At 39.2% G+C, this 12336-nt stretch overlaps 1 protein-coding gene across 3 annotated transcripts in view; it reads right to left on the bottom strand.

Moving 5' to 3' along the window:
• st3gal3a (ST3 beta-galactoside alpha-2,3-sialyltransferase 3a) overlaps window positions 1-10726 on the bottom strand; it is a 39344-nt gene extending 28618 nt beyond the window's left edge. For 2 of the 3 annotated variants that reach the window (XR_004898706.1, XM_031311762.2), the window contains exons 1-4: window positions 10492-10726; window positions 9110-9261; window positions 5086-5128; window positions 4793-4885 (exon numbers count right to left, since the gene is read on the bottom strand). Coding sequence is in view for 2 of the 3 variants with exons in the window: in XM_031311762.2 (XP_031167622.1) it covers window positions 4793-4885; window positions 5086-5128; window positions 9110-9224 (251 nt within the window). In the remaining variant the exon portion in view is untranslated. The remainder of the gene's footprint in view (window positions 1-4792; window positions 4886-5085; window positions 5129-9109; window positions 9262-10491) is intronic. The other variant, XM_031311764.2, reaches the window with a different exon arrangement.
• Between the last annotated feature and the right edge of the window lie 1610 nt (window positions 10727-12336).

Raw genomic sequence — 12336 nt, 5'->3', positions numbered from 1 at the left:
ATAATTTACTCTACATGAACATAGTCCAACTGGCTGGTTACCACCAATAGCTCACTTATAGTGATGTGCTCAACATTGCATGTAAAACAAAAATTACACAGTTAAGTGTATTCTGTTAGTTTGTTGTTTCACAGCATTAAACCAGTTATGCTCGATTTAATCTTCACATCTGTCTCCATTTTGGGGGATTAGGCCTTCATAAATGCCTTCACAGTTGAGCTTCTTATAGCACAACTGGACATGTATGTACATGTGTCTTTTGCACTGTGCCAAGACCCCCAGGGTGAGAGATTACAAAACAGACATTAATGCCATTAATTGTCCTCAGACTTCCAAATCCCATGTGACAAAAGAGTTTAGTCTAACTGATGTAAAATATAGAAGCGGATATCTGACAATAGTCAGTAACAAATAAGAGAATATTAAAACTAAATAAAAACTATTTTTTTTATAGAGAGGACACTGTACTAAAAGGATTATGAAAGCTAAATTGAATTTCCTAGAATACTGGAGGGCCACTAAAGCTACATCGACACTACTACGTTTTCCTTTTTAAGCTGCGTTTTGAGACAAAATCGATGTCCGTCCACTAGAGGTGTTGAAATTAATCAAATAATCGATGCATCGAATCGTGGACATGGACGATGCTGCATCGATAATCGGCCGAGCCATAATCGATTATTACTGTTTACAATTTAATGTAGGCCTAACAACATTTCTGTTTACATATTATGTTATGTTTTGCACATTCAGGATGTGCTCAGTGCTGTAGTTTTATGTATCCAATTTATTTAGTATTAGAACACTGCAGAATGTTTTGTTTTTGAAGCTTGAAAAGCTATGAATTAAATATCCTATATGGCTTTAATAGAAAAATGTATTTGACGCATTGTGATGCATCGAGATATCGAATCGGAGACGTGATAATCATAATCGAATCGGGAGATCAGTGAAGATTCACACCTCTACGTCCACACAAGAGTTTTAGCTCCAGGAGCAGAACTAATGTTCGTCCATATTAACACGTCTAACAATGCATATCACATGAACATTCGCATACACTGGGCATGCACGTACCGGCGTAAACAGGAAGCCGATTGTCTGGCGTTACGCTTTAGAATCATGGATGTATACGTTAAAAATACAGAAAATACTTTGAATGTTGAACAACAATGGCGAAAAGTAAGAGCAGGAATTTATTAATTTGGACCGAGGACGAGGTGGAACTTTTACTGAAAGGTATGTAAGCTACCTAACTGATAAGACTGACTGACGTGTTTCGTCGCCAAAGGAACGAGCCAGGCTACAAAGCAACCCCAGAGTTTTCAAACCAAAAACGGGAGCAGCAGAATTTCCAAATCTCTGTTTTAGGGCCTCGGAAACGCCGGAGTAGTGTGGACGCGAGGCGTTAACGTAGCAAAAGATATATTCATTTTCAAACCAAAACAAAGTAGTGTAGATGTAGCCCAAAGTAAGTGCTATGCCAGGACACCAATTGTAAAAGTTGACTGCTGAAGAGTTTTTGACAGGAAAAACCGCATTCACAATGTTTTGAAACACTATACATGTATAAAAAAAAGGGATAAAAAAAAAATTAAAAAAATACTTAAAAATGAATTGGAAAAGACAAATATCTGAAAAACCAGTTAATGGTTTTTGCTTGGAAAAGTTGCACGAAAAATACATTTGGCTTTAAATGCTAATACAATATGTGTCCAATTTTGAAAAATGAAGCCTACAAAAGGAAATGTGTACATAAAACCTTGCTGTGGAAGAACTGAAACAGAAGGAAAAATGTTTCTTTAACCGAGTCAACCCGTGCAGCTTTGGCAGCTTGTTTCCTTTATGTGTAGTATCACATAATGAACTTGCAAATGAGCTCTGATTTGGTAACACAAAACAGCTGCTAATCAGTCAATGTTGGAAGGTCTACAAAATAATTGAAAGAAACATAAAAAACACTTCCAACGCAGTTAAGAAATCAGCTACTAATGATGCATCTTGCTTTTCTGACTGCGATAGCAGACACAAAGATCAGAAGCAACAACAGATTAGATAAAGAATGTATCTTATCTTATCTGTAGAAAGAGGAACATACAGGATAAGAATACAGTAATATATACAGATACTGTATTTCTTTTAAAGCAGCAGGAATTTATGAATGACTCCACCTCTGTTACGGTGCATTCAGACCAAAAAAAAAATCCAGTGATTTTTGCGCAGGGTTGTGCGGTAGGGGGAGGGTCAATGAACCGGCCCATTTGTGTGACGTCCTGTTGTGTTCTTTAACCCCCCAAGGTAGCATAAGAAGACTTTGTATTTCTGTCAGATCGTTTAAAGAGCCTGACGTTTCCGACCGCACTTGGAGGCAGCTTTGTTTCACAGGAGAGAGAGAAAGAAAAGAGATGAGCGAGACATAGCGAGTGCTTTGTTGTTGCAGGAAACATTCAGCTATTGCACAAACTCCCGGGCAGTTCAGTGCGTGCGTTTGGTGTTTTAAAACTTTCCTGTGGCAGCGATAGAGGCAGTGATGTTTCCTTTTTCCTGTACGGGACTCTCACACCGCCTCAAACCATAGCCCCAAACACTCAAGACAAGTCTGATCTCCGGTTACATGATTGGCCACCGCAGCGTGACGTGGGGTTGCGTTTCTCCAAAAGTTGAGTCGGTCTCAACTTTTCACCGCAGGCCCGCTGTATTTTTTTGTGTGTCCCCTCTGCTGCAAACCCCGCCGCATCATAAGCGCACTACCCCCATTCAAAATGAATGGAAAGACCTGCGATTTTGCCGGGCCGTCTAACGGCTGGCTGTGTGAATGCGGCCTTGGAGCTTCTCACCTGCACCACCTGCTGTTAGCTGCAGCAGTCCAACCAGCTGAGCAAAGAAAGCAGAATAAATGGGTCAAGGATTCCCTGGGCATTTTACCACTCCTTTCTCCTGAGGAAAATCCTCCCATGTTATTTTAACATGTCTCAATCTGGACTCTGCGAGCACACTTCATTAGCGCTGCTGTCTCAAGGCCCTGGTGGGTTCGAGGGTTGCGTGTCTCTGCTGCTCTCAGAGTAAGTGGGTAAGTGAACCGGCCAGAGGTTTTCTCACGCACTGGGACAACAGCAGAGCACAAGAGGACAAAAATAGTTCTGCACCACACATGGGCCCATTCAGACCACTGCATCTTCGGACTCATTTTATACATAGTGCTGAAAACACAAGAAGGTGAAGGGCTTTCACGGTGTGGGGACTTCTTCTGTCTTTAATAATGCAGAGGCAGAAACGGGATCTGTCCTCTACCATACCACTCTAAGCTCAGAGAGCTTTGTATGAAATAGGACTTGAAGTTTGCCTGAGAATACATGATTTAGGCCAGTTTTTAACCATGCTGTAGGTGAATTAGGTCCCCAGAGCACCACAAGCACAGTGAGTAGACTTTACCATTGGGCAAGGTAGGCAACTGCCAATTAAAAGCATAACTATAGGTTTATTATGATGGTTATATAAAAGATATGAGACTATGTAAATATGTAACATTAAAAAAAAAAAAAAAAAGAAGAGGAAGAGTAATACATTAACTATAAAACTCCCTTAGATATTCTACTTTTCTGTTGGCCCCCCTGAAACAAGCTAGTGCTTGTTCATAAATGTCGGTTTTTACTCTCACATAAATCATACATTAAAATAACCTGCGATGACTAATGAAAAAGCGCTGCCTACAGTTCGTCATTTTTTTAATATTATATCCGTTTTATTTTACGTTTTCATGCTCGCTTATAGGAGTTGTGTTACGTTACTACTGATGACATTTATTTTTGCTCCGGCTAGTCGGCCAGGTGGGCGGTGCTTGGTTTTGGCTCAACTTGGTCACAAACTTTCTTTCTGAGGCGAGAAATAGCCAACGCAGTAACAGAATCTTGATTCATATTTGATCGGCAATGCCTAGTGATGGACACTGCGTTAGAGAATCCTCGGCTCCGATTGGTTGTATCTGCGGACACGGTGGAAACTTGTAAATGCCTTTCGGGGAGGCAGAGGAACATCGTTTTCTAATGTGCTACTGTCAAGATAAAGTGACAGCAAATATGAGTTATTTAAAAAACAATTAAAGTTACCTACTGAACTACTTTAAAACATGGTGTGTAATTTGTAGTGATGGCCAAATGGAGCCTCATGAAGCTTCATGAACCATTTTCTTTATTCTCCGAGCCCACTAGATGGCGCTCTCTGTTCAAAAAAGGGCTGAAAGCACACTGATTTACCATTCCTTGAGCCTTCTTTTTTAAACCAAGAGCGCCATCTACTGGGCTAAAAAAATAAATAAAATGGTTCACGAAGCTTCTTGAGGTTCATCTGACCATCACTGGTAATTTGTTGAGTACCTACCATCAAATTGTAAAGCCATGGCATTAGTAGGCAAAACAGACGCCTATAGACCTGTATAGCTAAAAATAAAACTCTTATTGTCATCATCAGTGGAATTATTGTAATCATATGTCACTTAGAACGTTCTGGGAAAAAAGCAACCATGGTGGCACAGTAATAACACCAACCAAGTCTCATTTTGTAATCTTGTCTTTAACTGTTGACATCATGCATGCATGGACATTTGTGAAAACTACATAAGTTACTAAACGTCAAATGTGATCATGCTCTAGAAGAACCCAAGCACTAATAATAAAACAGGTATGGGATGGAACAGTGATTGCACTAGGGTCAAACTAATTACAATTTACGTAACGATCATGATGAATGTCTAAAATGCTGCAAGCTCACTTTCATAGCATGTACGTATTCTTACTTTGGATAAATGGCTGTCATCTTGGCAGCTGCAAAACCAGGCTTACAGGCTCCCTTGCTGAGATTGCCGTATTTGTAAATCAGCTCCAATGGCCTGGAAGAATGAAGTCAAGCAATGATTCAATATCACATAATAGTATGCAGTAAATACTGTAAATAACAGTAGGGACAACTCATTAATGCTGGCCCATGCACCTTATGCCATCATTGATACAACAAGCTACCAATGCACCCCACAGGTTAGTTCCTAGACACTGAAGTGAAACTTGTATAAATAGTAAAATGTATACTCACAGACTACCATCCAGCTTCCGAAGGAACCCTTGACTGTCATACACTAGAAAAAGAAAAATAAGATAAATATAATGACATACTATATCACAGTTATTTGTATGACACTGAAGTGATTTAATTACAAAACGTTAATGGGTTTCTGCACTGGCTGTCTGTTAACTCAGTCCAGTCTGCAAAAGTAATTCTGTTCATATTGGAAGATTCTACATGTTAATGTTCAGTGCCGATGCAGGCAGGTAGTGCCATCTATGTAAAGATAAAATGTGAGTGTGAGGGTCTGGTCTGAATGCTAACCTAAGTAACCCCAACCATGCCTTAAGCATGCTGTAGTTGTCATCCAAAAGAAATAATTAATTTAATTTTTTAAATTTGGAATTGGATTGAAACTTTAAAGAACATTGCCATGAACACAATCTATGGTTTTGCAGAAATGTCCAATGTCAACACAGTTTGACAAGTTTGCTGAACTTGAAAGCCTGATAATGCTGTTATCAGGCAGAGGGCCTGATAACATTGTTATCAGGGGGGGCCTGATAACAATGTTATTTTCTGAGCCGACTAGATGGCGCTCTCTGTTCAACAAAGGGGATGAAAGCACACTGAATCACCATTCCTTGAGCCTTTTTTAAGCCAAGAGTGCCATCTAGTGGGCACAAAATAAATAAAATGGTTCACGAAGCTTCATAAAGCTTTATTTGGTCATCACTAGACGACAGATTGTCAACAATACGAGAATAAACAGCCAGCTGACTTGGCCGATTGTTTTTGTATTTTTACGTTTTTGTCTCCGTCTGTCTTACAGAACGATGTATATTAACGTGGGTATGTTGCGTCTGGTCAAGGTGAGACGATGAAATGCAATTCAGAAAAATCTGTTTGAGTGTACATCCATTTGATGGCTTATCATAATCCAATACACTGCACAGTAGTTCACAATAATATAAGACAGGATTTTTACAACTCTGGCTGGTTTGAAAAGATACATCTACAGCTGAATTTGTCTGGCACATTCTCTTTTGTGGCTGCCAAAAGGTTACAGACTTACAGAAAGGCTTAAGTTCGCTAAATAACAAGCATTTGCTTGGCTCTACATAACACACAATTTTCTAATCAAGCCTGGACACAGGGTAGCAGAGGCTCAGCACCAGGCTCAACTCCACCAACCCTTTTATGAACTTAGAGAAAAGTCTTCATCTCTAACAAGCAGTGTACAAACAGCCAATCCAATCATCTCCCAAATTGCTAGCAAATGGTGATGTGCCCGAGGTAAAAAAGTAATTTGCTAAGCGTGTGTATTTTCAGTAGTTGCAGCTAACAGAGTGAAAAGAAAATGTATTCAAAAAAATAAAGTAAAAATAGGTTCAGCAATTGAATCTTGCTGGATTGTAGTGTGTAGGATGTAATGCTTTTCTTCTTTAAAAGCAGTGAAGGGGCAGTGTGGAGGAAAACTCTAGGCAAACTAAAACCACTAATGAAACATCCTGTCTCTAAGTAAATGGACTGGCTCCCCCATCTGGTAAGAAGAAGTGCCAAAGAGGAACCAAATTGTCATCCCTTCAACAAACATTAAGCCAAACTGAAAAATGTACAATTCCTTAAGAACTCATAGCAAACTGGATCTCTTTCTTCTTCACACTAATAAATAGACACACTTAAATAAACATGAATCCTTGTCTGAATAACCACAAATTTATTTATCCATCCTTCCCCTTTCACACATGTAATTCAGAGAAAATACGGTATTAAAAACCCTCTGCCAAGGTTTACATTTGATCGTTTACACAATTTTTCATAGTTCACACACACACAAAATTAAATTAAATTATGGTTCCCGTTTTAAGCTCTTTTTTTCTGTTAATGGCTCTCTGCTGGATGGCGTGACACATGCCACTTTATCAATGAGGACTGGCGGGTTAAATCGGCCATCCTACACACTGTTAGAAATATTTTGATTTACGTACTTTTCCTCTTGTTATTTATTAAACTGTTTGCAGAGAATAATATTATACCGATTACTATTGCCTCTCTCTGTTAAATGAAACTGTTGTGGACGTGTGTGGATATTGTTAAGAAACCAAAACACTAGAGGTGCAACGATGAATCGATTAGTTGTCAACTATTAAATTAATCGCCAACTATTTTGATAATCGATTAATCGTTTGAGTCATTTTTTTATTAAAAAAAATAAGATTTCTCTGATTCCAGCTTGTTAAATGTGAATATCTTCTAGTTTATTCTCTCCTTTGTGACAGTAAACTGAATATCTTGATCAAACACTGATCCACATTTTTCACCATGTTTTGACATTTTTATAGATCACACAACTAATCAATTAATCGAGAAAATAATCAACAGATTAATCGACTATGAAAATAATCGTTAGTTGCAGCCCTACAAAACACTGCTTGAACTCACAAGATAACATGGGAGCCACTGTTTTGTCCTTGTCTAAGCATGGTGTGTTCCTGAGGGCATACATGCCCTCCCAGACCAGATAAATGAAACAACATCGTCTCTTACCAGATAACAACTGACGACATCAACTCTGTATCATGATTGTATTACATTACACATTACAGGTATTTGTAAGTATTTGTATAAGTTTCCACCATTGGTGGACTTGTTGGCAAACACAGCCTCCCTCTTTTATTCCTTCAACCAGCTTCCTGAAAAAGGCCGTTGCGATGTTTGTGTATATCCAAAAACCTGTTGATATCCAAATCTTTCATAACGTTTAAAAGGAGGTGCGTTTCTCCTTCCGACCAGAAATGTGGGCTTTTCTTTTGGGCATGCATCTTTACCTACAACCACAGAAACGCACAGAGCTGACCATAAGAAAGCACTGATTGAGACGCATATTCTGAATGCGCTCTACACATGTCCAAAAAAAATGCTTCTAAAACCCAAATAATCTCGGCATAGCCCACGTCTAAATTGGAAAATGCTATATTTGGAAATTCAGGATGTTGTCATATCCAGAGTAATAGTGGAATATTAGTGGACATGGAAACATAGCCAGTGACTTGAGTAGAGAGAAGATAAGTTCTCTCACTTGTGGTCCAGTTGCCACTTGTCACTGAAATAAGTTACAGTTTTAAACTTCGTCAACCTATATGACTGTTTATATGAACACTTGGTCAGTTGTTCACATCACTATAGTCATTTATCATTGCTTTGGCACAAAATGCACCGAGTAAGCCTTGCATATCAAAATAGTTTGCATTCATTTGCTATTGAATCATATTATTCTCTAATGCAATTATACACGTTCATTGTGTAAATCCCTACATGCAAAATAGAGCAACCAACAATCACAACAACCTGTCATAATAGCCATGTGCTGCTGCGTCATGCCAAAAGAATTTTCCTTCATTGCATTGCAAGGGAGTACGTCAGGTGTGATGTCGATACAATGTCGTGGCCAGACAGAGAGGAGAGATTGGAGGACCGTTGAGGTTGATACATTTGCAGGATATTTTCGTTTTTCTTGCACAATTTTGTACAGTATTTCCTGTTCATTTTACTGTTGTATATCTTTTTTTCTCTACAAGCTTTCTTTATGTATTTACAGTTGGCTGGTGTGTACATACAATGAGAAAGTATAGTGTGTGCCATCAATACTATTCAGCTGCCTAAATATACAATGTCAGCAACTGGACAATGTTACAGAGGGTAACTATCACACTTTTAGAGCACGCTGTCATTTGACAAGATGTCTTTGCATTTTGACTGTCTTGGTCTAAGCAATGATAAAGGAACCTTTTGTTTTGATAGCAATGATTTATTCATTGATGGATTTATTTACACTGGAAACTTTATTAATTATTTTGATTGAGCAATCACCTTTTACAAGTCACATAAAGTGATGTGCTGAATGTACCACGTGGTGTGAGGATTGTACTTAACGTTTTGAAAATTGTAAGTTTGTTTCAGTAAATGTGCGAAAGTGATTGAAAAAATCTGTAATAAAAAGGTGATACTGTATATATGACATTATGCCAGCACTTATTAGAGGAAGACTCACGTGAATTGTGGCCCCAGCTTCCTGAGTTGGTCCTCCATGACCAGTAGTAGAGCAATCCCAGGGCCAGCAAGGAGCACAGGCCCAGCAGGAAGTTGCAGCTGGGTTTAATTCTCATCTCAGACTAGCATACATGGCACATCTCCTATTGGTGTCTGATTGAAGAGGAGATAAAAGGGTTAGTCCTGTGCTCATACACAGCTTGTCATAATTTAACACCATCCCCCAGAGACGCTGAATGCCTGAGACTCTACACCGGTCAGCAGAAGTATCAAATTCCTCGACTGTTTTCCCGAAGACGATACTTTATTTGTGGTGATCCACAATGGGAGTTGGGGTGGATGCTCCATCTTCACAGATCCACTCGGTTCTTAGTAACCAAGTCCAAGTAACCTGACCTGGAACCTAAGTCATACCCATTCTGTGATCCTCTGTTCAAGGCTGGATTAGTTCAAGGCTCCAGGCACACATTGTGGCAGTTTGTGTTTTTTTTATGTAATTAATTCCTTAATACTGCTACAGTAACTTCTAATTAGGGAAGTCGTTTTACCAACCTAGATGATTTCACACAAGACGTGTAGGTAATAAGCTTTAAAAGGAACACGCCGACTTATTGGGACTTTAGCTTATTCACCGTATCCCCCAGAGATAGATAAGTCCATACATACCCTTCTCATCTCCGTGCGTGTCGTAACTCTGTCTGACGCACCCACCGCTAGCATATATATATATATATATATATATATATATATATATATACATACATACATACATACATACATACATACATACATACATATATATATATATATATATATATATATATATATATATATATATATATACACACACACATAGGCTAGTAACGTTTTAGAGTGTATGTGTCGTGATTTTTAATATCGATGAATATAAACACACTAATTAAAACTTAGAACGAAGGGGGCAGAAGTGGAGAGAGTGGGAATGTGCTTTAACCACTAACGTTAGGTCAGGTAATTTATTTTACACTGGACTTTAAATCGAGTACTTTTATGCGACGGGCTCTGTGTATTGAACAAACCATTAACAGTGAATGCAACGTTAGAGTAACAGTGAAAAACAAGGTGATGTTATTGCAGCTAGCAGCTGACAGCTTATTAAGCAGCGTTATGTTGGCTGCTGTCCCCAGAGTAATGGTAGCCTATTAGCGTTTTAACGTTAGCGGCCGTAATAGCCTCCGTTAACGTTACTTCTCAGGCTGGCTGGTGGTGGCGAATGCAAAACGCGCGGCCCTACATGAATATGACAATAGGAATGTCAGGAACATTGAAATAATACAATAATAAATAGCCAATAAGCATGACTGCCTGGCAACGCTAGCAAGCAAGCCATTCACAAGCTCTTACCGCACGGATAACGTTACCATTATTTTTCAAGTAGACTTCAAATCCGTCGGTGCTTCCGTTGGCCACCAAACTGCCGATATGCATTGGTCAACATTAGCGTTATGTGAAAACATCCCAATAGCCATAACTAGCTCTGCATTATATCGACACAATTGAGGGCATTGGCTGAAAACTGAGGGGCAGACTCGGTGGTCCCTCCCCCCCTCCAGTCTTACTTGGGGATGCAACCCGATAGGTCCAAATCCAACCCGGTACGGAGAGAACATCACGCCAAACTTCAAGACACATCTTTTTTAATGACGCCCACGCCTTGAATAGAATGCAGTAAGTATTTTTGAATCGCAAAAGGAAAAAAAAACTACATAGGCTACAACTGGTTTTCTTTGTACAGCTCGTACACAGAATATAGCCTACCAAAAACTTAAAGTAGGCTTAACTTTACATTCACTCAGCCCAACAGAGTGTATCCCCCTGTCACACAGAATACTCTCTCACGTATAATCAACCACCATAGGGTCCCTGGTAGACAGTTTACCATGGGAGTCAGGACATTATCATGGTCTTCATCTTATCTTAACCTCCAGACACCTAGAGCCTCCTCACATAGAGCGGCCCAGAGTGAAGAATTATCTTAAAATACCAAACAATCACAATACACACATACATTTTTTCATGTTTATTGAACTGTCAGATACATTTCTACCACAGCTGATGCTGTTGCATGTGTTGAAACTCAGGTAAAGACAGTCAACTTATTACAGAAATCATAAAGTGTTTTTAGTTAAAGTTAAAGAATTAAATATTGATAAAAAAAAAGATGAAATTAGACAAATGAATGTTTTCTGTTTGAGTCTGAGATTTACTTCACAGTGCAGTGGTGGAATGTACAGTACATTTACTCATTGTACTTAAGTACAAATGTTGAGGTACTTGTACTTTATTTGAGTCTCGTCTTTTGAGGCTACTTTCTACTTCTACTCCGCTACATTTCAGAGAGAAATACTGCTACTTTTAACTCCACTACATTCATCTGACAGCTTTTGTTACTAGTTACTTTACAAATTGAGATTTCTGCACCAAAAAAAAATTGTTTATAAAATCTGATGTTTTATTATAAATGAAACTAGCCAACAATACAACGGCCTACAAGTCCAGCTGAAATGATTAGACCATTAAACTCTTCATTTCATTGACAGAACTGTTTGGATCGTTTCCAGTTTCTAAAATGTGAAGGGTTTTCTGCATTGAGTACTTTTACTTTTAAAGGTGCACTATGCGTTCCCGCATGGTTTCAGCGCAATTTCATTTTTCTCTCAAATTGAGGCATCTCTCCTTGATCCGCTAGCTGCCTGCCCTCTGAACACACCGTGAAAAAGCCCGGTCTCGGGAGACAACACAGGGGTCGTTAACGTCAAACACTAGAGACACAGGCTGTGCACCAAAATACAACAAACCACTCCAGCCAATCACCGACAAGATGGTTGGGGGAGGGGGTGAGGGTTAGTGACAGTTAGTCGTGACAGTTACAGAAACAGGGGGGGAGGGGCAAGCTTGCTCTGTTTTGTTTGAAATTTACTTGGAACGTCAACAGAAGTGACCACGCAGGAACTCATAGTGCACTTTCAATACTTTAAGTACATATTCCTGATGATACAGACTTTTTTAAGTAACATTGTCTGTTGCGAATTACTGGCGCAGAGAACAGAAACGGGTAGATAAGTGAACAAAAGTTTATTCGAACAAAAACGTCTTCAAGCAAGAGCAGGGGTGGCAGGGAGCTGGCTGGCTGGAGATGTTCCTCGGAGCCAGAGTGGAATACTAGGCTTGGGAAATCAGTAACATGAT

The sequence above is a fragment of the Sander lucioperca genome, chromosome 11 (genome assembly GCF_008315115.2).
Source record: "Sander lucioperca isolate FBNREF2018 chromosome 11, SLUC_FBN_1.2, whole genome shotgun sequence".
Classification (NCBI taxonomy): Eukaryota; Metazoa; Chordata; class Actinopteri; order Perciformes; family Percidae; genus Sander; species Sander lucioperca.
This window is presented reverse-complemented; position numbering and strand designations above follow the sequence as displayed.